This window comes from Ammospiza nelsoni, chromosome 3 (assembly GCF_027579445.1).
Source record: "Ammospiza nelsoni isolate bAmmNel1 chromosome 3, bAmmNel1.pri, whole genome shotgun sequence".
Taxonomy (NCBI): domain Eukaryota; kingdom Metazoa; phylum Chordata; class Aves; order Passeriformes; family Passerellidae; genus Ammospiza; species Ammospiza nelsoni.
Genome location: NC_080635.1, coordinates 50708504 through 50735827, shown reverse-complemented (window position 1 = coordinate 50735827; position 27324 = coordinate 50708504). Strand labels below are relative to the sequence as shown.

General features: G+C 40.3%; 1 protein-coding gene across 2 annotated transcripts; it reads left to right on the top strand.

Annotated features, from left to right (window-relative positions):
• The first annotated feature begins 1985 nt into the window (after positions 1-1985).
• IL20RA (interleukin 20 receptor subunit alpha) lies at positions 1986-21659 on the top strand. Of its 2 annotated transcripts, XM_059468793.1 has the most exons (7): positions 1986-2104; positions 12984-13082; positions 15595-15773; positions 16446-16621; positions 17215-17359; positions 17901-18040; positions 20528-21659. In XM_059468793.1, the coding sequence occupies exons 2-7, from the start codon at positions 13009-13011 to the stop codon at positions 21440-21442; spliced, it is 1629 nt and encodes a 542-aa protein (XP_059324776.1). In that variant the 5' UTR covers positions 1986-2104; positions 12984-13008; the 3' UTR covers positions 21443-21659. The 2 variants fall into 2 exon arrangements, with proteins under 2 accessions (XP_059324776.1, XP_059324777.1); XM_059468794.1 differs by lacking the exons at positions 1986-2104; positions 12984-13082 and adding an exon at positions 14665-14766.
• The last annotated feature ends 5665 nt before the right edge of the window (positions 21660-27324 follow it).

Here is a 27324-nt window from a genome sequence, read left to right as displayed (position 1 = left end):
AGGCAAATTTCCAATGAAATTACCAACAGCAACTGAGACTGAGAAAGGAGTCTGGGATTACAGGTAGTGTAGGAGCCAAAAGCTGTGTGTACACTGTTCTGCAAAATAAACATACTTCTCAGAAATTTGAATGGTACTGAGAATGAGAGGGAGATTGTTGAAAAGCACAGCTATGACTTGATTCAAGCTGCAGCTTCTGTGATCAGGGAGAGAGAAAGAAAATCAAAAAGGGCACTTGCAGTCCCAGATTGATGCAATCAAGCTGGTCTTACACTGGTTAACACTCCTCACCCTAGCAAACCCAGAATTTCCTCCCTCCTGCTGGGCTTCTGAGACTAAGGATGTCAGGTGAGAAAAACCCCTCAAGCCTACCAGCAAGGTTCCTTGGAGAGGTAAACTGCTCCTGAACACCTGTAACATAGAATCTTATCAGGAAAGATTATCATCTCTTTCTCACACTCATTTGACAAAGGCAGAAGCTTATCCAAACACCATTTCAACACGCAGGTAAAAAGGGGAATAAATCAAAATGTCAAGGATTGGATTTTTTTTTAAAACATTTATGATACATAATCCTAAATGTTCTTCTGAATTTTTCCATTGTATATCTGAATTAACTTATTAAACTATTTTTTTATAATAAACAATAAATTCTTCACCCTAGTCAATCTTTTAGTCACCTTGTAGAACAGTTAAATTCTACTCCTAGCCACTCTTGTGTACAATCAAGCTGGAGCAAATCTGCAGAAGTTAAGGGCTATATGCAAATTTGCTGTAACATAAGTGAGAGAGATCCTGTCCTGCTAAAATGAGATTCTTCTATCATTAATTTCTTATGTATATCGTTTATTTTAGACAAAAAAAAAAAAAAAAAAAGTAGAACAGACAGAAACAGCTACTGGGGAGAGAGGTCCATCAGGAGCTTCACTATAGTGTAAATGTCTATATGGATATATATACTTACAATATATATTACTATATATATGCACCATGTACAGTTCCTCATCTTCTGCAAATTAGAATTAGATAAACAAGCAAGACAATAATTTCCAAAGACAGCCTCTTGTTTTACCAGTCAACCCATCACTTCAGTGGATTGATCTGTAGCAGTTTTGTTGACACCCGGCTCTTGTTTGCATAATACTCCTTTTATACAGAAAGGCCTGAGGGAAATGGCTAGTGATGAAAGGATTAAGAGAACAAAAACTGGCAAAAGTTTGCCAAGATGGAGAAGGTAAACGTGAAGGGAACGTAACAAGTGGGAGGACAGCAAATCAGGTCATTTGGCAGGAAAGGAGCTGGCAGGGATCCGTCTAAGGGAAGAAGGGCTGATGTCTCAGCACCTTCAGCTGCCAGCGCCTCCCCAAGTATTCAGTGTGGGCACACTTTCAGGTCCCCTCACCTCCTGCTCTCAGTGAGGGCTGCACTGAGCAGCTCCACCCTCAGCGAGAGCTCTGTTAGCAGCAAAAACATGTTATTTCTCACGAGTCCAGAGATGCTGAGGTGGGAATGTGCCTCTGCAGCCCCCCTACTCCAACCGGGGCCAGGTGGAACAGGATGCTCAGCTCTGTCAGGTGGATTTTGAGCGTCTCCAAGCATGGAGACTCCATAGCCTCTTTCCATCTTCAAATACACAATTAAATGCGAAGTAGTGGGGAAAATCGTATCTTTGAACACTCAGAGATATACCACGTTAGCCTTCATTTTCCTCTAAGAAAAAAAAAAAAAAAAGAAAAAAATGAGGTGTGCAAGAGCATCCCACTCATGTCTCACGGTGGTTTCGAGGGAGAGTTATTCATCAGTGAAAGCGCTGAGGGATGCAGGAGAAACCACCCCGCAGCTTGGAGGCGGTGTCGGGGCGGCATCGGGCGCTCCCCGCGTCCCGCAGCTCCTCCCCGCCCGTCCCGTCCCGTCCCGTCCGCAGGGCCCCGCGGGAGCGGCACCGCCCGGCTCCTCCTCCCTCCTCCCACCTGCCCGGTCCTGCCGGCCCCTGCGCGGCGCGAAGGGGCGCCCGGACCGGGAGATGCGGCCCCGATGGGCGCCGGGCTGCTGGCGCTGTCGCTGCTGCCGCTGCTGCTGCGTCCGAGCCCCGCGGCGCGCACAGGTGGGTGCCCGGGAACAGCATCCCTGCCCGGCCGGGAGCGGGAGCCGGGACAGGTGGGTGCCGGGGACAGCATCCCTGCCCGGCCGGGAGCTGGAGCAGGGACAGGTGGGTGCCGGGGACAGCATCCCTGCCCGGCCGGGAGCGGGAGCAGGGACAGGTGGGTGCCCGGGACACCATCCCTACCCGGCTGGGAGCGGGAGCCGGGACAGGTGGGTGCCCGGGACAGCATCCCTGCCTGGCTGGGAGCCGGGACTCTGCTCCCGCAGCTCCCCTCCGCCCCAGACAGCTGGGCCTTCGGTGCTCGTGGTTTGGCTGGAGGAGGAGAGCTGGCTATTTCTGTAATGTCGCTTCATCTTTTCCTTTTCGCTGGAATTAGGTTTTAGGAAGCTCTGCACTGATTTTGCTGTCAGCTCTTAAGTTGATAGCGTGCTCTTGAGATAGTTCTTATTATACGCGTTTGGGTAATTCCCCAAATACCTTTGGTGTTTGTAGGTTCTTTTCTGTTTGACAGGCACCACCCTCAGGAGTCTAACTGAGCAGTCAAGAGCCAGATTAACACAAAAGTCAGGATGGGGTTTTGGCAGAGATACTCAGCTGGTGGGTTACAGTCCTGAGTGGCTCCCAGTCCCATCTCTCACCTGCTGACTCTATCATATGGGGGCATCAAAGCACGAGAGACAGAGGGAGCAAAAAAGGTGGCAGCTGGAGGGGGCTGTGGGAGCAGCTCAAAGAGCGAACTGTCTCGGCATGGTCAAGGATGTTACCCAGCGGGAATGAGCTCATAAACTGTAGCCTGGATCGTGTGTGCAGGGGGAGTCACCTGCTGCTGTTAAAATCACGTGTTATTTCTCTTTTTTTGTGTATCTCCAGTTAAAAAATGGAGTGAGGCATTGGAAGCATTAGCTGATCTTCTAAGAAACCTACTCTGCTTTAATGCTTTTGTTCTCTGCTGCGAGTGTTGCCTCCAAAACTCAATGCATAAATGCAGAGTCTGCTCCCGTTTAACTCTACAGCAAAACTTTCTGATCCTGTGAGAGCTGGAAGGTAGTGAGGAGAGTTCTCCACAACCTGAATGCCTTCAAGCACGACTACTGTGTCCCAGCTAACTCTTTTGATAAACTACTCCACTATGCATCAGTGATTTTTATTTGCTTTCAGAGGGATCAATGCCAGCTTCTTTTTAAGTAACTGACCACATAATTTTCATCTTATTTAAGTCTGATGGTCATCAGTGCAGAGTGTTGTGGAAAATCTGTACAACTGGCATTCAGTTACCATTTAAAAAACCTTTAAAATGTGTTTGCTACTGGTTTTGATTCCAAAGAAAGTTTAGAAAAATGTCCAGGGGGTTATGCTGCCTTTGTCTAGTGGTTGCTCAAGGCAGAAGGGAATCTGTTTGCACATTCCTGAGGTTTTACGTGGACGTGATTTCAGGGATTTGTTGACAGTCAGCAATACTAGCAGGGAAGGGAGAGCTGCGCCTGTCACTGAAGGCTTTGAGCTTCCATTTTCATCTCACACATTTTTCAGTGTGAGACCATGAATGTCAGTAAATGTTGGCAGTATTTTGCTAATAATGTAAGAAATTATATGAAGCATAGAACTGTCACAGCAGTGCTTGTGTGCTTTCTCTGAAGTGAAGTGATAGGGTAGAGGAGTCCCCTTTGGATTCTTTGTTCTAACAGAAGAAACCAGGACACAAGTGCCACGAAAAGCAGTTTTACAGCAGGACTTTGCAGACTCAGATTCTTACATCTTACGGGATCTGTCCTGTGCCTGTCTCCTTGGGATCTCTTGTCAAGTAACTTTCTGAACTCCTCAGCAGCAGCATTTAAACACTAAATTATAGCTTGACCTTTGCAAAACAACTTTTGTTTTCACTGTGAGGTGTTAGTGGGTACGATTTTACCCTTTGTGGATTACACCTACTGTTCCAGCAGTCTCTAACTGTTTTCAGGCCCTGCTGTCTATGAACTGTACCTAACAGACTATCTGAGCAAGGATAAAGATTTCACTTGTCATTGCAATTGGGGTTTTCTATTAATTGGTTTCACTCAACCATTTAAAAATCTGTACTGTAGAACAAATAAAAAAGTGCAGAAAATGTGAAATAAAATGGAATTTTTTTTTAAATCAGTGGGATCAAGAATGTTCAAGCATGTTCAAGCATGTTCCTCTTTACCACAGGGAAGTCTTTAGCAATTTTTGTGAGGAACTGATAAGGATATGAAGGAACAGCCTGAATTTTCTAAGTGGTAGAATACTAGTCTATTAACTTACCAAGCTTCATCTTAAATCCTTCTGCTTGCTTTTATGGGAGGTTTCCCTAACCACATTCTTCTGCAGTTAGAGAAACCTTGAAATCCTTGGCCCGTAGAGTCCTGTCTCTCTCTTGTAGATCCATACAGAAGAAAGAATGCACTTGCTACTACAGTGTATCCTTATCCTGAGGAAAGGGAAATGAACCTTAATGCTGTACTGCAAAACTAGAAGCATTTTGATTTATTTAAGGCATATTTTACTATTTTCATTCAGGTAAGGTATGTGATTTTGAAGCAAATCTCAATAATTTCTGTTACTGTCTTGGAATTCGATTTCTTGTGGATGAAGCTGCCATTGAAGATGTGCTTCATCAATGTGTCGAGTGCAAGTACAGCTGGTCCAATGTTAAAATGCAAAAACCTGAAATGTATATAATGCAGACAAGGTTTTCTCAGTACATTTTAATGTAACAGACCTGCTTATGCTGGGTAGCAGTCCTTGCTAGCATACATCCAGCCTTACATCCCCCTGGAGCTGATATGTGGCTATATCAACTACATTTCATATGATACAACCTTGAATGTTTCCCCTTTTTAATGTTTTCTAATAGCAATGTAAGTTGCTTGTTCTGCATTGACACACCTGATTTAATTTCCAATCATCTTCATATTCCACTTTGTCATATTTTTACTAATAAATAGTAGTTTAAAAAGCAGCTTCAGGCCTCCCTTTAAGCAAATTTCTATGTGTTTTCTTTCACAGTTACTAGAACTGTACTGGAATGTACAAAACATCTCTTTTGAACTTGTTCTGGGAAATACAGAATAAAAGGCTAGATATAGGAAAAGCAGTGGGGGGAAAATTGTAAAATTTTTTTAATGATTTTTTGAACTCTTGGCTTGAAAATTTTGTGCACATAGTATTTTGTATAACCCAGTACATGTCTATATACTTTGCAGGATTGAAATACATGTGTGTTGGTGGTAATTTGTGTGCTTACCAGAGAGAGCATAAGCCTTCAGTAATAAAAGTGGAAGTAGATGGAGGGGTTGAGCTTGGTGTTTTTGCACAATATTTCCTTGCTCTCTGCTACTATGAAGGAAAGAGGAGTAAATGTAACATAGAAATAAATAAAAATGAATATTGGCTTAAGAAGAAGTGCAGTACATGAAGGAGTTGATATAGCTTAAAGGCTCATCCTTACCTTCTCATCTCCAGCTTCCAATCTCATGCCAGGCTATTCTAGACAACACTGAGACCTAGCCCTAGTTCTTGGCTTTGTGTGTGATTCCTCAAACTCTTATTGCCTGATAATTATGGATGGAAATGGTTAAAGGAGGTAGTTCATTCCTCAGAGGCACTTCCAACACTGTTGGGATTTGTGATTAAAGCCCAAAATTAGATGTGTATTGCAGTTCCCTGTGCAAACACTCAGTTTCACCACTGTAGCTGAGAACCATTCCTTTCCGTGGCTCTTGTTGTCTAGTGACCTTTATAGTCTTAATTCCAAGAGAAACAAGTGGTTAGGATAAGTCATTTGTGTGTGTGTGTAGTTCCTGTTTATGTTTGGTTTTGTAGTTTTGGCTTGTAAAGATTTCTTCTGATTGAGTTCTCCCTGAGAAGTTTTACTGATTATCTGCAAGTAAGGGAGAGAAAAGCGATCTTTTATGAGACCAACAAGAGCTCCCATATTTTAAGAAGCTTAACTTTGTAAGAGCCTGAATTTTGGAGCTCAGGACTATTCCTAGATAGAATTTAAAATAACATACAGCCCTTTTCTTTGTACTTGGTGTGCCAGTAACTTGGGATATTGCTTGGAGGCACCACATTTCTGTTCAGTCTTTCACCAATGGAGAGGTGCCCCAGGAGTTCTCTGCAAACAGTTCCTTCCCAGAGGCATTCCCTGAGGGAGGTGAGGCATTACAAGCTTTCAGAGATTGTTGGTCCTTCCTCTCAGATCTCAGGCGCAGAAGGTGTTCAACTTTCATCTTCTTAGGATTGCCTTTCCCTCATAAAGGAAGGCAAGTGCTCACCCCCCATCAATCTTGCATTCAATCTCCTGTCCAAGGCAAAATGTGGATTCAGAATTGTGGATTTCACTAATTAAAATTTTTTTGACTCCCAAGAAAAGCAAAATCTCTTTTCTAGAAAAGCCATCAGTAGGTCACAGAGCAAGGAGCAACATCTATTAGGCAATAAATATAATATTGTTAGTTGTAATTGGATTGTTGTTACCTAGTAGCAGTTAGTCAGTGCTGAATGATGAAAGCCAAAAATCATTTTGGTTCAGTTTATATGTAAAAGATAGATATTTTATGTAAAGATGGATTAGGAGTGTACCAAAATGTTGTGTATGGCAATTTGGCTGATAACTGTCACAGAGCATAAATTTTACAATATTTCAAATAGAAAGCTTAACTCTTGGATACTTTCAAAAACAAATATAAGATTTCAGAGGTATTCTAACTAAGCTTGCATTTTCTTGGCTGTTCAATGTGATTGATCTAAGCAGTAATAATTTGGTAGTGCTAAACATGTTCAAGGTAGAAAAGAAAAACCTCAACACTAAACACTAAACAGGCAATTTTCAGTATTTCAAATAATTTCAAAGCATGTGTTTCAAAAAACAGCTACCACATCATGGCATTGTGCCACCACAGGGTTTTTAAAATTAGTGTAGTTCTTTTTGACAAAAAATGGTTTTGTATGCCAAACTTAACAAAACCTCTTTCCATTTTAAATTAAAAACAAAACAAAAAGAACCACACTGGAACCAAATCAAACCATCAAGCACAAAACACCTCAGTCAGCATCTCAGATTACAACTCTGAAAGCCTTGAAAAGGCTGTGGCTAATTTAATAAAAACCCACCTTGAATTTTACTCACCTTGTTTGCTTGTTTTAGGCCAGTATTGGTCACACAGAATTAATAGAAAACATACCTGCAATAACTTTCGCCTGCTAGAGTGCATCAAGCAAAGGTGTTTGCAGCAGGGCATGGGGAAGGTGGTGGGAGCTCTGCTCTTGTATTTGCAAACTTTCAACACAGTGGAAAGAAAGTTCAGTTTATTGTATTTCATACATGGTAGCAAAAAGGAATGGGTGTCAGCTGCCATGGTCCTCTCCACCTCTCTCCTAACAAACCTTCAGTGGACTGCAAAGAATTTCTCCTCCTTTCTGAGGCTGGGTGTTTCTGGACTGAGTCTGAAATGTCCTTTGGCCAATATTCTCTTTAGAAGTGTTTTGGTAAGTTAGGGCAGGGTTTGGATAAATAACGGCAAGGCTTCCCATGGAGGAGGAGAGCCTGTCAGGGCAAGCCACAGCTTCAGTCCCACTTCTGTATCTGCAGTTCTTCTGGCTGTATTTCCACTCACACTGTGACGAAATTACCTCCTCAGGCTCACCTGTTTCCAGTGGCAGCCTGCCCATTTCTTGAAAAACAAACCCCATGTGCCCCAGTCTCATCCTTTTCCCATATTTCCCCACCTCTTCCCTCAAGTTTTTTCATCTGCCCCACCACCTGGTTTTCATGCAGCCTTATGTTTGCCTTTCTGTCCCTGTCTTTCTCCCCTGTGCCCCCTCTGAGCAGGCTGTGGTGGGAGTGGTGGGCTCCTCTTGTGGGAGAGCAGAGCGTGCTTTGTGGTTAGCTCTCGAGTGCTGCTATGACTTGAACAGGAAATCACCTCTGTGCTCCTCCCCACATTCCCACCAGCACCACTCAAGTCAGAGGGTTTCACTAACCTGACTTCACGCCCTGCGACACCCAAGTTCCAGCAACCCACCATGAGAAAGGCAGCTGAGCTGTAAGGGCTCCTCTGTACCTCTCCTCCTCATTCATCATCCTCCTCCTCCTCATCCTCCTCCTGCTCTTTCTTCTCTTCCTCATTATTTGGTCTGGTGAGCTTGAGTCAAAAAGAATCTGCACAGAGAAAAACTTTAAGGATCGCTTAATTTTTAACAAGCATACTCATTTGTTTAAATTGTTGCTAAGATGATGAGTAAGTAATAAGTTGGCTAAAGTGTACTCCTTTCTCTGTGTAACTTATGATCTCCAGCTTTGGCTCAGTCCCCCTGTTTACCACTTGGTGCACTCCCTTGCATTCCTGCATGGCCAGTGCTGACTTTCCTGGAGCTGAAGATGTACCAGAAAGTACAGCCCCAACACTCTGCTTGTGAAGAACACTGAACATGATGCTGAATGGACATTTTCTCTGAGTACGACCATTTTTATTTTTATGTTATACTTAGCCATGTGTTTGAGGGACTGTTTTTCACCAAGAACAACACAACCATCAAAACAGATGAGCTGGAGAAAGAAAAGAGAAAAAAAGCCTCAAAAAATGAAGAGCAACAGCACAGGAGGAGCCAACAAGATTTCATAGGAATATGATGGAAGTCACCCAAAGTTGAACTGAAAGACTAAAGAAAGACCAGTGGCTTAGAGCATTTGTTGCCAGAAGCAAGGTATCCTAGAGTGATCCTTAATTGCTTGATGCTTCACTGGTGGGTCTAAGCTACCAGTGGGAAAAGGAAAATCAGGGACTCAGCCTGTTTGAAAGGCTGTCCCCTCTCTGAGGTGTGTAAGAGGGGATTCAATCCATGGCGTTAAAGCAGCAGCTGCAAATGCTGAGGCACAGCTGTAGTAATGCCCACAAATTTGGTACCCAGCACGAAGGTTTCCTTCCATTGGAGGTGCTCCCAAGGGCCACTTTTGTATAAGAAAATATGACCACAGTTGAAGCCCAAGTCTCTGCCATTGTCAGAAAAGCAGTTCCTCTTTTGATTGAATTCTGAAATGACTGTAGGGGAGGACAAGACTGTTGCAGTAAGGCTCATCTTTCTATATTAATGCTTTCCACATCACTCACTGTCTTAAACTGTATCCGGCAGCTGTCTAGAAGGTTCTGTGATCTTCTTTGTTGCTGTATTTGATAGGATAATTTGGTGTTTGCACCTCTGTGCCATGCCACAGTAAAATACAGCAGATGATCACTCTGCTTGAGAGGGCTACAGTAAACAGCAGTGGTCACACAGGAGGCAACTATAGGTCAGCTTTCAGTGGGTCCTCTGCCTTCTCCCCACCCAAAAATTTTTGGCCCTGTGCAGAAAAAATAATCTAAATTTTTCTGTATTTATATATTTCTGTGCTTTGCAGCTGCTGGGTTACCCAACTGAAGTTCAAAGCTAAAAAATCTGTTTAGAGCCAGAGGACATGGGTAGCTGCACTGTATTTGTTCTGCAGCACTGCCATTAAGCACAGCTGTTTGTCACCAAGACAGGCAGGGGGACGTCCTGGCAGGTAAAGCACAGATGTACTGAATGGGGAATGGTTGTCACATGGAATTTCTGTGTGTTTATCCTTGTGTCTGTATCTATGTGTCTGTGCATGTGTGTAAATAGATAGATGTGGCTATAACCAGAACTGAGCTTTGAGCAGTACTGACTTGAGCAAGGCATGTACTTGGCAGGGAGCTCTGAGTGATTAAAACTGACCAGGTTTTTAAACCTGGCTGGTGATTTCATAAAGAGAAGATGAAGCACCTGCCATGCAGACTTTTACTCATGTGAGTAATGTCACTGACGTCAGTGGGGTTTTTCACTCACATGCAAAGGTGTTTTCAGGCTAAGTCACATCTGTTTTGGAGAGTCTCGCTATAGCTTGTTCTAAGAACAGGACTTTGCTGTTCCTTGTGGTGAAGGTTGCAAGCCTGTATTATTACTTTATTTCCAGTCCAGGTGTCACTCATGAAGATGTAAACAATGATTTTACTCAAGGTTTGATTTACAGCCTTTCCAAAGACAGTAATAAGGGTTTCATTTTTTCCCATGCAATGATTTAATGAAGTGATTTAGCTGTAAAAAAAAAGTGAAATGGAAAGTGAATGACAGCCATTGCTAGCAATCACTGTGACAGACTAAACCTAGCAAAGTAACATGGGTGACTGGTTTCTACTCTTAGGCCATTACAAACTGAAAATGCTCTATGTGACACCCATGCCATGAATCCCGATAAATGTAAATAAAATCGCAATATGACTGGATGTCATGTGTTTAAAGACCAGAAACTGAAAGACTGAAGACAGGTTAAAAGACTGAGACATGCAGCTGTTGCATATACTTGAATTCCTTCCTGACTGATAACTGTGGAACATTCAAGTTCTATGTATGATCTATTCTCTACACATGCCTCCTGATACTATCAATCACCAAACAGACATGAAGGAACTTATTCTTAACTCTTCCTGGAGACATAGGAGAGTATGCTAGCTTTATTCTTGTTTACACATGCAGAATTGTGGTATAACTAACTTGCACAATTTATTGCAAGGGCAGGAGCCTTTTACTAAAGGGGCAAAACCAGAAATAGAAACCAAATCTCTGGTTTTGCATCTCATAGAAAGTTAACGGTCTCAGTCCCTTTGCCTTCCAAATCTCACTGAGCTGGGGTAGGTGGGAGCACACCAGCAGTGTTGTAATGCTTTAGATCTTGTAAAGATATAATCTGTGGCTTCTGCATGCTGAGATTGGCTCCTCTGCTGCAGTCTGTTTGTGTTTTGAAACTTCATCTACCACAGCAGAAACCACAGTGGGAGGAGAGAAATTAAAATTTAAAAAAAAAATTAAGATTTCAAAGAGCCAGTTTTACATGTTAATAGTTGAAAAATGTTTTAATCAACAGCCAAACTCACTCTTACTGACTTTTACTACTTTAAAATGTGCTTGAGGAATAAAAATATTTTAAAATAAGGGTGGACAAATATGGAAAGGTACAGGCAAACAACTTTCTCAGCTCTCCTGGTCAGCTTCGTCTTTACATTTGGATTCACTTAAAGCAATTGCAGAGGACATTTATTTAGGTGAAATGAAAGCCTTTGATTTTCTAGATTCTGTATCTCCCACTTGGAAGCAAGTGTTAGAATAAGGCAAACTCCTGGAGAATTCCTATTGCTGCTTTTATATCCCCTGGCACCCTGGAACTTTTTTATGTTGCTACCTAGCCTATAGTTTGAGGTCTTACAGGCTGATTGTCATGGGATATTTCTGCATCCAAGTGTCAAGGAAATGGGACTTTCTACTTTTTGTAAATAGATAAGCTTGCCCTAAGGACTATACCTGACGAAACTTGTTCTCTGACTAGAACATGGAAGCCTCTGAATGCTGTCTAAATGCTAAAGATAAAAGAGAGCAGTATTAGAAATATCTTAGATGAACAGTGTTATGATCTGAAGATACAGATGAATGTATATACCAGTGCAGCCTCAATGAGCAGCTAGAGGCTTGGAAAACCAAGAGTTTGCATGGAGACTGTTTGAAGTCTCTACAGAACTGCAAGGAGATTGTTTTAATAAATGTATTGAAGAGAAAAAAATCTTCTACTCTTTGGACCAAAGACAGATACAAGTCTGCACATTAATCAGGAAAATGGTGGTGGCTTTTGCTTACAAAAGCAACTATAGTTATGTATACAGGAGAATGTACACTATTCCTCTAGTAATAGCAAAATATACTACAAAAACACCCTAAGGTCTGCTTACAGAAGTAAGAGCTCAAGGACTATTCATTTGAACAGGTTTATTTTATTTCCCATTTTCTTTGCCTCATTTTGTTATCTCAAGAACTAGAATTGCATTCCTGGAAAAGGAGATTAAAGGGTTTTGAAAAGTCCTGAAAAACCACAGAGTTGCTTTTTCTCTTCCCTATTATGCTCTTGTGGCTGCATGCAATGGGAAGCTCCTTCCCAGCAGTGGCAACTCAGGGTTGCTCCCCCCAGAGCATGGCAGGAATAGCTGAGGCTTGAGTCATAACTTTGAACTTGGGACTCTTCCCCTGGGCCCACAGGCTTCGTTTTGCAACCAATTTAGCAATGTGGGTGCCTTCATGATATTTATTAGATTAGAGGTGGATATCAGAAAGATCTGAAACTGTGTTCTCAGGATACCAAAATTTGCCTGTTTATTAATTTCAAAAGCTGGTGCAATTAATAGCAAGTCAGATGTATGACCTTACAGTAGATGTTTGCTTTTCACTTTCTAGAGAATCAAAAGGGATGGTCAAATGACACTGGGGCTATTGTGATCATCCAGTCCAATTCTTCAGAATAAAGTCATACTTCAATTTGTTAAGCTGTGTTTGCAGTACATTCTGTGTGTCTTTTTTGAAAATGCCTGGTTTGCCTTTTAAAAATCCACTCAGCTACAAGAAGATTCTAGTAAAGTATTAAGGATATTTTAAAATTTTTCAGTGTTAAATTTTCTGTGATATCCAAATGCAGCTGTAATTTTAAAAATGTGTGTCTCTTCTAGGCCAAGCATTTCTAGTTTTAGCTTCCAGTCCCTGAATATTTCCATGCCTGCCATAAATGGCAAAACCATTTTTGCTAGAGAAAAAACACATTCGTAAAGATGGAATTTGAGACTGCACTAGGTGGGGACACTTGTAAAAAAATTCATTTCCCTCAGCCAACCACATTACACTTTGAATGCTAAAAAAGATAACTTTTTAAAAATAACCGTGTTGGCTACTTTGGGAGTGTATGCATTTGCTGATTCTTAGTGCATGTTGTTCCTTTCTTATTTTCTTTCTCAGGAGAGTTGTATTGTTCTTTGCCCAACCCTAGGAATGTCCGTTTTGAATCTGTAAATATGAAGAATGTCCTTCACTGGTCAGCACCAGAAGGAACAGGTGATGGAGTATTCTACAAGGTGAAATACACAGTGTAAGTTGACTTGTTTATCTCCCACTGACTTTTATTTTAGCATTTTAAATAATGATTTAAAAAGAAAACCCAGCTTCATAAAGTATTGCTGATTTAAAGAAAGAACTAAAGTGTGAGCTAGACTTAAGCAGTGTGGTTTTTTAATTTCTGCTTCTGGCACTGTTTACTTCACACTAAGTTAAAAAATGTACAAGGATATTCTTCCTACAAAAGAAGTGTAGGAAGCAACATTCGAATACTATGGAAGCTTTCAGAGGCATTCCTCCTAAAATGAGAGAGGATGAAGAATAACTGCTGTGGACTGGTATCTGTCTGCATACATCCTCTGTACATACTTAAATGGATATGGAGATGTATGATTCAATCGATATTAATAATACCCAATGTGTCATTGCTCTTTCCTGACAGACCCACTCCCCCAGATTTATTCTGATCCAGCAAGCCTCTCTAGGAGAAAATCCACTGATGTTACCAAGCATTGTACAAAAACAATTGTGCATTGTTACCAAGCATTGTGGTTGGAATCAGGCCCTTACATTGTCAAGGTCTGCACCTTAGTATCAAGGGTATCAAGGAATTTGCATGAGAACCAGACTCCATTTCCTTTATTCCCAGTGAAAGAGCACTGTGTCATTCTGAAGGCCAGTGACAGAAGTTTGGCTTCTAAATATGTGTAGCACCATTGTCACAGATTATGTAATGCTCCCAGTCTTTAACATTTACACTTCCCTCAATCTAGGAACATTTTTGGAACACTAAAAGGAATGTCGGTCTCTAGACGTTTCCTGTAACTTAAGAGTGCTCAGCAGTTACAGAGTGAACAATAATTATTGTCATGGTTTAGGAATGGTGTTCTCCAATTCAGAAGTTTGTAGGGGGATAGAATATAAGAAAATAAAGATAGTGTAGAAAGTAATCTTACCCCTTAGGAGTTGCAGCTGGGCCAATTATCAGAGATTAGGAACAGGCCTGACTTTAACAGGCCACAGCTGTAACCAGTGAGAAGAAGAGTGCTATAAAAGAGGGGGGTGGCTGGGTGAGAAGGGAACTGGGGTCAGTTGGCTGCTTTGTGAAGAAGAAGAGTCAGTGCTCTGAGGAGCTACCCACAAGAAATACCAAGAAGATAAGAAACTTCTGTGTTAGGAGACAACAGTATGGAACCCCTGCAATAAAATGACAACAGAAGTTCTGGAAAAAAATCCATGGTGCCACTTGCTTCCCCTCCACCTCCAGCTGGAAGCACAAAAGGCAAAGATCACGCATGGAGATAAGAACCATTTACTGGAAACAGCAATAAGACAATGAGCAGTGACAGCAGCAATATTAATGATAAAAATGTACAAAAGAGAGAGTGCAGAGCTCAACCTGTGCCACCTAAACAGTTCCCTCTGGTCAGGACCAGTTTTATCAACACTGCTCCATCTGGCATGCTTCCTGCATGGGAAAGGGACACTTTTCCTCCTGGAATAGAGAGAGAGTCCTTCTCCTGTGCCCCTAGCATTGACAAAAGATGGCATCTAAGAGCATTAGGGTTTTGGCCATGCCCATGGAGCTCCAGGCTCCACTCCCTCATGGTTACTGCAAGAAATCAACCAAGACTTGTACAGGAGGTAAAATGTTCAGAGAGAACTGGCTGCACTGGCTCTGAAGGGCCAGCTGGTCCATGAGGAGTCTGTTGCCAGAGGTATGGCCATCTCCATCTTTCACTGAGCACAAAAGCACTCAGGTGCCTCTGTCTATCCAGGAGAGTAAGGCCTTGAGATAGGAAATGCTGGTGAGTGATCTGGCAGAAGCTGCCACATGCCCTTACTAATTAGCAGCCAGAGGGGGAATTCTTAATGTGAATTTAAGGAGCAGGAATGTCTGAGCAAATCCAAACAGGAATTTTCCAAGGAAATCTTGGTTTGTTCTACCAGTGTACAAGAGCTGGTCAGCACCAAGGCATTGTTGGTAACAGATATATGGCCTTTTTTCAACAAGTAGGGTTTTGAAATTCATTGTGTTCCAGTTGTGTCTTTCTGTTAAACTAGAAAATAAAGGGTCAGGCAGGAATGAGTAGTCTCCTGTCATTCATCTTGGAGACCCTGATCATCATCTGTATCCATATTGAGGATGTGTCACTGACCATTCTGACTGCACTCTTTGTTTCCATATAAATAATTATCCATATAACTAATTATTGTGTGTTTAGAATTTATGCTAAATCTGTACAGACTGATATTGAGAGATACCTGGTCTGCACAGGCAAACTTTGACTTAGGTTGGTGTCACTAACATCCCAGTTAGTTTCACCTGGCTTCTTCTGGATAAGGCCTATTCTAATTTATTTTTCATTAAAAACTTGTGGAAGTCTTGCTCTTCATCTCAGCTGAAGCTGGGATTCCTTGAAATTTCTGCTAAATACAGAAACTGTGTTATCAGCCATATTAAAACAGAGAAAATTATATTATGAGGCGACTAATATATTGGAAATAGTCTTTGTACAGCATCTTTCTCTTTCTTTTCAATATAGATACGGTGTTGGAAAATGGATTAGAAAGCCAGAATGCAAAAATATAAACAGAACATGGTGTGACCTCTCCAATGAGACCTCTGACTACGAAGAGCAATACTATGCAAGTGTCAAAGCATTCCTAAATGGGGCATGCTCTGACTGGATGGAGACCACACGATTCAACCCTCTAACAGACAGTAAGGAGAGCTAAGCACACAGCCAGATGTTCAATGGCCTTGATTAACAATGTGTGCTCACACTGCATGGGCCTTCACAGTGTATAATATTTTAATTTCAGCGTGAAGTTACATCTTTTTTCAGTTGTTTCACATTTATTCTTATATTCTGCTTTTGACAGAAGTAATTGAAATAATAAAATCAGAATTTGGAGATATATATATAGAGTCTGGTATATACTGAATTCTTTTTAATGGTATGGTAAAGCCTTACTCAAGGCAAATAAAATCTGTGGCACATTCGCAGTATAAATGACTCTGATTTTGAAAAGGCTTTATCAAACCAATCAGCAAGCATATTCTAGAGCCCAATATTTCTTATCTGTGCCAGATAATCTAAGAATATACTGGTAATTCAGCCTATTTTAGCAAATTGAGTTTCAAGGTTGTTTATCCTGTAAAGTCACAGGAATTCCTTGGCAAAATTCCAAGTCAACGTTCACTTTCTTACTGTAAAAATCCTCTTAGTTATCTAAACAAATATTTTTCTACCAATATAAATAAAATTTTCAATTCTCTACTTAGACTCCCCCAGTCATTGCAGTAATGTAATATGATCGATTTGATGAAACTGGTCAAACCAGTGTGCCTCTGCTGAATTTGACTGCTTTTTGTACATGTTCATTTTTCCAGCTAAAATAGATCCACCCATGGTAAGTGTATCTTCTACTGACAGATCTATCTCAATCGTTTTGACTGCTCCTGAGAAGTGGAAGAGAAGTCCAGAGGAAGAATCCATATCTCTGCTTCAGGTGTATCCTGGCCTACAGTACAATGTGTCTGTCCTCAACAAAAAAACAAAGAAGCGGGTAAGCTTTGACAAGGCTGTGGAACTGCTGCTGTTCAATCTGTGCTCTGTGCTTCTTGAAATGCCAAGATTAGCAAACCTGTAGTAGACAAATGTGGATTGGTTGGTTGTGTTTGTTTGTTTGGCTGGTTTGTTGACATTATTTTCACAAAGGTGCAGGAAATATAGCAATAACTTTACTTTGGACTCCAAGGTTTACATAAATTCTGTTACCCTAAGGCTCCTGGCTTTTCCAGAACATCCCAGTTTGAAATACTTTGTGGAACCATACTATGTGCCTGTCATGGGTGTGTGTGTGAGAACAGGGCTGGAGTGATGCAACATCACCACAGGAATGTGAGCCAGTAGTGGCCGATGGTCGTAATGCATATGAAGCATGAAATTGTTCAGTGGTGGTACAAGAATCTTTGATGGGAAGAGAAAATAATCAGAGAGGATGTGACTTAACAAGTAACTTTGATGTTGATTGCATTTGTAGGAAAAGGATGCAGCTGGCAGCTCTTAGAGTACCAACCTTTCTAGAAAATGTGCATGCTCGTGACCTTTCTGTAGCTCAGGAGTTAAAGGGAGGAAAATATTTTTAATGTCTTCCAGTGGTTCTTCTCCATCAGCAACAACACCTTGGTTGTGCCGTGGTTAGAACCTGGAACAGCTTATTGTGTCAGTGCACAGATACAGGTACCCACACCAGTTTTGGACAGTGGCTTTTCCAAAGAACATTGCATTACAACACTGAAAGGTATGTATGAGGTGGCAAATAAAAAAAAAAAGAAGATGCAAGTTAGAAAAACCATGATGATTGAATTTGTGAGTTTTTTAGGTATCCATTTTGAGAGTGATAATTAGCATGGTTTTTCCCTTCTCTGTGCACTTGTACCAATGAAAGCTTTGCCTCTAATAAAGCATAGCTGGGACTGACTGGAAGGTACATCAGTACCTCTGAAGAAAATTACTTGCATTCTTTGAGTTTTAGTGCATAGAGAATATTTTTTCTCCTTGAATGCTGTTTGGGGGTAGCAGAGCTGGGTCATTCTGAAGTTATCAACAGGAGAACCTAAGGGAGATATTATTACTTCTTTATAGAATTTAATTTATCATTTAGACAATAATAATAATTGTCCTGCAACTCAAATATATATTTTTTCATTTCCTGCAAATTCCTTGTTTATCTAAAACATTTGCATTCTGTATCCAAAATGCAATGGGGTGAATGCTCACATTACTGTCCACATACCTTAACAAGTTGTTTGTTACAATGAAAACTTTTGTTTTATTAACAGATAAAACAGAAGATGAGACTATAACAATCGCATTTGGATATATTATGCCTACCATGCTGGCTCTCCTTTTTACTTCTGTGGCATGCTGTTGGGTGCACAAGTATATTCACATCCACAAACAAAAACATCCAACAAACCTGGTGAGTGTCTTTTGTTGCAGGAGGTCACTGCCAACCTTGGAACTCCAGCAGAGCTGTGTGTTTTCCAGGGGTCCAAACAGGCTTGGAGGAACCTGTGGGTAGCTCCAAATAAAAGCTGTAGTTGCCTCTGAGATCAAGAGAAGAAAGCCACATCAAGGGTTATTACGTGCTAGAAAAACAGATTAATAGCTCAAGTTTGCAATGATCAGAACAGAGCCATTGGTTTTGGAAGAGTCATTGCCTTAAGCAGTGACTTAAGGCACTAGGTCTGTCAGGGTGTCAGAACTCTGTAAATTTATCTAAGATGAAGCACTATGTAAAGTCAGTTGGACAAAAGTTATTAATTTGTTGAATTCAGAAACAAGAAGGGAAGACAATTAAACAGTACAGAAACAGCATGATGTTTTCTTGGACTATTACTGGGTATTACCAGATTTTTCCATTTAATTGTGATTGTGAAGGATTTAACACATGTGCATCATACAGAAAATTTAACCTGGATTTCTAGAATACTTTAAAATACTGTACCATCTCTTAACGCCCAAAAATGTATAAACACATTCTGTTATTTAGACAGCTCAAATACACTTTTTGCAAAAAAAAGTTCTCAAATTTCTTAGTGCGGCAAAATTTGTTGATTTTTAGATAGAATACTCGAAGTCTATGAAATGTTACTGGTTTCCAGCTCATGATCTCAATAGAACTTTCTGACAGGTGTCTTTAAGCAAGTTGCTCAACCATAAACATGCAATTATAATAATGAATGCAGACTTCAGTGTTAATCCAGTCTGCATGACACCGTGGGATAGGAGATACAAGGGAGTTGGTTTCAACATGCTGATCTTGCTGAGGAAGATTAGAGAAGTGCAGAGGTGACAGGAGAAATCTTCACAGAGGGACTGTGAATGCAGAAGGGCTCAGAAGGATTGGAGCAGCCACTGCTGCTGTGTGTTCAGATGTGCACAGAAATACCTCCTGCACTTGAGGGGACACTGGTTGGATTACAGGACCATGCAATCACAGAGTGGTTTGGGTTTGTAGGGGCCTTCAAAGATATCTAGTTCAACCACTCTGACATGGGCAAGGACATCTGCCCCTAGATCAGGTTGCTTAAAGCTCCATCCAACCTGCCTTTGAGCACTTGCCCTTATGGGGCATCCACAGCTTCTTGGGAAGCATATTCCAGTGCCTCACCACACTCACAGTAAAGAATTTATTCTTTATATTCAGTCTAAATGAACCTCTTTCATTTTAAAACCATTGTCCCTTGTCACTACAGGCCCTTGTAAAAAGTCTGTTTCTGTCTTGTTCTTTATGTTTTGTTCCTGGGATGCAGGTCATGGTATGGGGAGATAGCTTGGTCTCTTGGGGAGCTAACAGGACAGAGCTCTTTAAAGTCAAAGAGCATGAAGGGCTACTTAGTGAAAAATTCCCAATCAGTCGCAGACTAAAATCCTAACTCGGGGAGTTTTTTCTCTAATAAAAATGTCATTTGAATTTGGGATTATTTTTATGTTCATTGTACTTTTTAATGACCATAATGGAGCTTCAATTTGATTTCTCCACCCCTGGATTCAGTCAATGTTAAGGTAACAAATGAATATAGCCCTGGTATTTTAATGATGCTCTCTGGCTTTCCCAAAATACAGACTGTTCCACATGGGCACCCTGTTTGGCTGGGGGGACATAGAATAAACTGTTTGTTTGGTCCAGCATTTCTGACCTGTGTGACTTTTCAGATGTACCTACTTGGTACATCAATTAGTGGTCTTAGTCTTCCATTCAAGCTTGAAAGCACTGAAATGCACCTCCTGGTTGTTTTTGTATTCACTCCACCAATGCCCACACAATGCTGATTCCTGTCAAAAATTTTACTCGTTTCAGAAAGATCCCTACAGTTTAATTTGATGATTTTGCACAGATTCATAAAAGCAGCATGTGGCAGACTACACAGTACAGGCTCTGTACACTGTGCTTCAGCCTGATGTGTAGCTCCCTCTCTGAAAGAAAACCTGGTATTATTTTATTCTCTGTAAGTTATACACGAACATGTTACCTGACACTGCTTGTGGGAACTGGTTGTTACTACATTTTCTCTTCACTGGTTAAAAGGAATGGAATGGATTCAGTAATCCTTGTTCCAAGGACAAAGACTGATGTTTTCTCTGAAGTCATGAGAGTTTATGCTGGTTTGGAAGCAAAACCTGTATTTGACAGAATTGTTCCAACCATTATTTTGACATCAGGAAGAGGGGGAAAGAGATATTAAAACTGATTATAATATAATTTTACATTAAATAGAATAAAAAAAGGAGAGCATATTGACACTGTTAAATGTTTCTATGATGAACTTTCTTCTTCCCTAAGTTGAAATAACCTCCTAATAAGGTCTAACCTAGCATTATATTTTAAAACTATAAGGTAGTATAAGAAGTATCAACATGTTTTTTTTATTGAACTTCCCTCAATATATTTCTTACTTTGCAGGTGTTGGAGTACACTGACAAATGCAAGGAATGGGTTTTCATACCAAGTGAAAAAATGGTGCTTAACCTTATCACTGTTGATGGGGATGACTGTGAGGAATCCAGACATCTGTCAGAAAGGAAAAGTCCCCATTCTAACACTGCTTACAATGACACTGAAGGGAGGGATTTGCCTTCTGAACAGGTGCTGAAAGCAAAATATTTGCTTGATTTTTCATGTGAAGAGATTTCACTCAAAGAGGATGCTTTAGTGGAAGGGAACCAAACTGGAAACTGGGCATCTCATGGCCGGTCTGGAACACAGAATACTTGGAGAGATAAAAATGCAGAGGTTGTGGAGTATGAGCATGATGTAAGGACTGAAGATTTCAGTCCTGGTCAGAAACTAGGAGGGATATTTTCTGCCCCTGGGGGGCTACAGGGTGAGCCACAGGTTGCTTTGGGGGACTTGGTTGATATGGGAACAGGACAGCCCTATTCCCCCCAGCTAGAGATACAGGTGGCACACCTTTGTTTGGGACAGAAAACAGAGGAACTTGATTTGAAGGTGGTTGATGCAGCAGATGAATTGCCAAGTGAGACCCATATCGAATTCATGGACCTGGATACTGAGAAGTCTGGGCAGGCATCCTATCATCATCTGGAAAAAAACACACAGGGCCTCACAGAGAAAGAAGGTATGCAGACCATATTGGTTGATTGGGATCCTGACAGTGGAAGACTGTATATTCCTACTTTGTCCAGTGTTGAAAATCAGATGTGTGAAGGACTATTCAAGTATGATGATCCCAACAAAGATGGAATTTTGCTCAGACTCTATAACAAAGGGGTATCTGGTGAATCACCTGAGGACCAAGAAATGTATCTCCTGCAGTTCAAGGAACAGTGGGGACTTCATGTAGAAATGGAAGACTGAAAGTAATTTTCCAAGATATTCAAAAGTGCAACATCTTGTTTATTTTGCTAAAGAGAGTGGTAGACTCAGGGGAACAGGCATGTCTTAATGTTTTGAAGTTTTTGGAACCATCACAGTTTAACAATTTATTCATTGAATGTTATTTATAACAGTCTCCAGATGTGATATAAATGATTATGACATTAATCATAAACCTCTTGTGTAAAATATGATTGTTGTGAGGTTATACTCTTTTTTATAATAAATAAAAAGAAGAAATATTTTAAAATAAATATTTTTACAGAGAATGTTCCCACCTTACAATTCCTGTGAAAACAAATTATCGGCACTTGAAAGCAGTTACTTTTGGGGGAAAATTATAACCAAACAAACAAAAAAAGGGAAAATATGTAGGGCAAAGGGGTTCAGTGAAATGCCTGTAATCATGCTGGCTGGACCATGTCTCACCCAGCCTCAGGCAGAGGCAGCTGAGCACCCGTCTGGCTTGTGCCCTGCAAGTGCCTGCTCCTCTGTGTGGCAGGAGCAGCTCGGATGTCGGCGATGGAGAGAGACGAGGAGACTGACTTGGTGATCAGAATCTGATTTTATTGTGGGACACAAACACTTATATACTATTGCAGGGAGACTAGTAATGTGTACTGCAATGATTAGGTTAAAATCACATAAACAAACTTATGCATATAACAGAATCTCTTGCTTGCAGAGTTTAATGGGATTTTCTTTTCCTGGTAAACATGTTTGATTTAATCTTCTTGCAATCCAGGTCTAATTTTCAAAGTTCTGTTTGCTTTTGCCAAGGCATCCTGTTATCAAATCTCTTATGTTAACCAGGTCCAAAGTCCATTGTCTGTCTTGTGTCCCCCAACATTCCAACACTTGGTGGGAGAGGTCTGCCCCAGACACACCATTGCTTCAGCCTCTCCACACTGCTGGGCCACACCAACTGAGTGCTCCTGAGGGCTTCCTTTTATTGCCTGCTGTCCTCATCAGCACTCCTGATGAGAGTTCACTTTTTCTTCATGTCATGTGGTATTTAGGATAGCAAAATTACAGGGCTATCTAGAAATTACCTACTAGGGCAGTTGGCATTTTCCTTTTCAAAACTTGCCACTTGTTCACTTACTGAATATTTTTTTTCCCTCCCAGTAGACCAAAAGACCTCATGGTAATTATTTGGTTTTTTTTAAACAGGATAAGCAAAAAGCAAAAAAATTATGTACACTTCCAAACTAGTACATGGTTAGGTGTTTTTTTAAAGAAAGACCTTTACCTAAATGTTTTTTTCTGAGCTGCTGTTGTTTCATCACCTTAGCATTCTCTGTGACTGTTCATCCTCAGAATTTTTCAATTGTAGTCATAGACTTTAAAACCAGAAATTGCATTAAAATATTTCTAATTTTTTGAATTTCAGCATGACAATATGCTGATGACTCCTTATCAGGAGGTAAAATATTGTCCTCAGCTGATTTTATAATAAAAGTATAGATCATGCAGCAGTGTTACACCTAGCTTACATAAACACCTTTGTTCGTCAGGAGGATTACAGAGGAGAGTTATAGCTTAGTGTAAAAGAGGAAAATAGATGAGAGATGTGAATTTTTTTTGCTCCCAAAAAAATCAGTCATCCAAAAACCTTTCTCAGTATTTCCTAAAGATTTCTAAACTAACCTCTTTGTGCATGATCTTGTCATTTTCTTTTGCAGTGTGGGGCCTCTAATTCATGGGCAGGAAACAATTACTTGCTCTTTTCCAGTAGCCCATTGAATTTTACCCAATTACTACTGCCCTAAGACAAATCACCTGTGTTCAGTGTATAGACATCATGTCCGTACATATGGACGGATAAGGATGGTTCAGCTCTGCAAATATTTTGGTGTAGGCCAACCAACATTCCTTGAAGAGGAAGGTCTCCCTTGTTTTGGGTGTGTGTTTCCCCTGGCCTTATTTGCCAGCTGCTGTGTCTGCTGCTGCTTCTTCTGCTAGGTGAGCAAGCCTTGCAACAGCAGAACTACTTGTAAGGATATTTAACCTACCATAATCAAGTAATTGCTTATTAAAATTTGAAAACTTGGTTACTTATCCATTAATTTTTTTTTGTGGTTGTAATCTTTCAGTGCATCTTATCCTGTTTTGTTTTGGCTTTTTGTTTCTTATTGGTTTGTTGGGTGTTGTTTGGTTGGTTGGGGAATTTTTTTTTTTTGTATTTTTTTTTACTTTTCAGTAACAATTAGGTTGTATAACATTTATTTGCTCTAGTACTTGAAAAGGCACCGCCTTCCTAGTTAACAGTACTTAAAATACAATATGCCACGATTCTTGCAATCGTTTTCATGATAAAATTATGCTTAGGAATAGTGGTTAATTATTGCACTAAAATATTTGTGATAGAAGTTTGCAGCACTTTCAGTGTTGCTTCCTTTTGATGCGAATTTGCATTAAATTCAGAACTGATACTAGATTATGCAAACAAGTCCTTCATATTTATAAGATACACTTTGAAAGTGTTCTCAGAATGATCACAGCAAAAAAAAGGCACTGGTGGAAAAGATGTTAATGAAGATAAGAACTTTCTTTTATATGCAAAAGAATTTTTCAAGTTAGCTAATCAAGTTCTGGAATTGATGAAGCAGACATAATAGTGCATATTTCCATCTATATAGTACCAGTAAATTGCTGATGCCTTTTTAATATCCTCAAAGTTACACGTATTTTTACTTAAAATCTTCTAATTATGTCAATCAAATGAAGCTGATCAGACATGGTACTTTCAGCAAAGCAGTCAGCAAGGAGCAAAATGCTGCCATTTAGATTTGTAAAATAGTAGAGGGAAGAGCAAAGCAGTAAGAGAGCTGACATGTTCGTACTCTTATTGCACTTTATTAAACTTAGCTTAGCCACATTTAGTAGACTTAATGCAGCCAAAAGCAAAATCATAATCTAGAATCATACACCAAGACTTCAGATTACACTGAAACACGGGATTACCTGGAGCTGGGAAATCAGCAATTTTGAAAATTTTATGGGAGAGGAATAGAATGAGGAAGCTGTTTGTTGAGGACAATAGGATGTATATTTCTTGGTTGTGATGGCAATAAAACCAGACCTTTAACTGTGTTTACAGGCCTGATGTGATGACTACTACTGGAAAAACTGTCTCTGGTTTACAATATAAGTCATGAAGATGAAAGGCAAAAGCTAGTCTAAAAGGCCAAAGCAATGCACTTCAGAGGTTGAAAAACAGGAAGCCTAGCTATCAGAGTGAGATCTAATGGTGATGAAACTGATAGCTAGGTGTGGGCACGCACAGTTTTGGAAAAGTAGCTATAATTGTAAGTATGGTTTTGCTGCCTACTGCTTAGGCAGAGTGACAGGGGGGTTGAAGGAGAGACTGAAACAGAGCTGAGTGCAAGATACCTGTGATCTGACACACAGCAGCCCCGGAGAGGCTGCTGCAGAATGAGAATGACCAGATAGACAAGTCCAAATGCATGAGGAAAACGTGCAGTATGAGTGCCATGTCGGATGGGGTGAGCACTGCAGACAAAGTGCCCACACAGGGGGCATGAGGTGAGCCCGGTGGGGGATCCATGACAACTCCCCAGTACAGGATGCAAGATCACCAGCTACAAGAAGGATAAGGAAATTATCAAGAGGGCTCCAGAGACCCTCCAGAGAGGGTTCCAGGGGTCTGGAAAGAATAGTTAACACTATTACCTAGCACAGCTCTTCCTATGGATAGTAGGGAAGGTCTGTTGGAATATATAAGGTTAGAGGATTTTTAAGAAATGGTTAAAAGAAGTATGTAGGCCTCAGACTGAAGTTTTGTTAGCATTGCAAATACAGCAGAAAAGTTTCCCATGCAAGCAGAAAAGTTTCCCAAGCAGTAGACGTGACAAACTACAATAGGTCTCTGTAGAATTGGCTTTAAGATGGCAACAAAGTTATTTAATGTATATCTTTAGAAGTTAGCATGACTAGAACTTTGTTCTTTGTCTCTTATGAACTAATCTTTGTTTTAACTATCATTGCGTGTGCTTTGTGAGATTAGATAAAATGCTTGTCAATATGTGTTTTCTGTGTCTGATTGGCTGAATTCTAGTCTGAGATGATTTTATGTATTGCTGTATGAGCCCTGTTGGGAGAGACATTTTTGGTGTAGATCAGTGAGCTGTCATGTCTCTATTTTGCATTTTGAGACTGATGTGCTGAAAATAAAAGCAAAAATCTCTTCACTAGTCTAGTTACAATGTTATCCATATTTAGATATTTTGCCGCAGCCTAGTGGGTTCCTTTTTTAAAGCGTGAGTTCCTAACACCATTAAACTTATACCTGTCCCGTCGCCCGCATTTGGTGCCCCGTGTGAGGATCAAACTCACGACCTTCAGATTATGAAACAAGTACTAGAATTAAGTGAATTCCCGCCAAAAACGTCAAACCGTATCGCACTTCAGAACCTGTTATCGAGCCCAGAACCGAAGAAGCAAGTACGCAGACGTGAAGCGAATCGAAAAATCCCAAGTCTCGCCTGACGCCTCTTGTGCCTGACGTTCTTTGTGCATCGGTAAAACCCATAAACTCTGATTTTCTACCAATGTTATTTATGAATATACTAATTGAATGCTAAATGTTTGTTTAACAAAGCTAATTTTTAGCTAAAAATTTAAGTTATTGTTTTTGTTTAGAAAGAATTCTGCCAAAACTTAATTCCTGAAAGAGATGGGGCAAATTCAAATAGTATACTTGTTTTGCTTGATTTTAATTGTTTTTTGTCATGCAAATTTGCCTGTAGATCAACCGAAAACGAATGTTTAAGTGACCTTAACCAAAGCTACCAGATCAGATACTATATGTCTGTCTAATTCAAAACCAGAAAAGCCTTTTTCAACCTGTCTAGTTAATGTGCCAGTGAAAGAGTTGCCTTTAGTCAAAAAACAATCTAATAGTAAACCAAGTAGAATTGCCAATAAAAACAGTCCTTCCTTCAATTAGAACATTTAGTCCAAAAAACTCCTTAAAGCAACATCTGAATCTCAAAAATTAGAAATCCTTAGTTCTTTGACCATAGATTTTTGTTTTACTTTCATGACTCGTGCCTAGCGAAAAAGTGATCCCCCAAAGTTCAAAATTACTCCTCATTATTTTACATATAAAAATTTGAATTTTTAGTGTAATGTTTCAAACAGTTAAAATGTAGTTCCAAAAACAAATCAATATCCACAGCAATTGTCGAAAAAGTATTAGTTCATTTGCAGAAACAGAACTTAGCAAAGCATTCCAGCTCACCTTAAAAGTAGTCCTTGTAGCATTAGTATGCTCACCATAATTGCCCCCACTGCCGAAGCAGTAATGAAAAAGAAACAAAAGAAAACGAAAGCTGTTCCTCATTATGATGAGAACTGTCAGAGTGATTTTATGCCTTAAAATGCTACCAGAAGAGTTTCAGCAAGTATATTTTTACCCCAGTTAGCTTCAGCAGTAGCATTGAGACAATTAGATCGAGTTAAATGTTAGTTGAGCAAACAAGCTAATGCCACATCCTCCGCAATCAGTAATATGTTGACCGATGTTAATAGTATTAGACATGATACTCTTCAAAACAAAACAGCCATTGATTTTCTTTTACTAGCACAAAGGCATAGTTGTGAAGAATTTAAAAGACTGTGTTGTATGAATTTGTCTGATCATTCTAAATCCATTCACAAAAACATTCAAAAATTAAAAAATCTGACAGCCCAAATAAAAAAAGATAGAAGTTCCTAGTTAGATGATTTGTTTCAAAATTAGAGTTTTGCACCTTAGCTAAAGCAACTTTGCAAGATAAGTCTAGTTACAATGTTATCCATAATTAGATATTTTGCCGCGGCCTAGTGGGTTCCTTTTT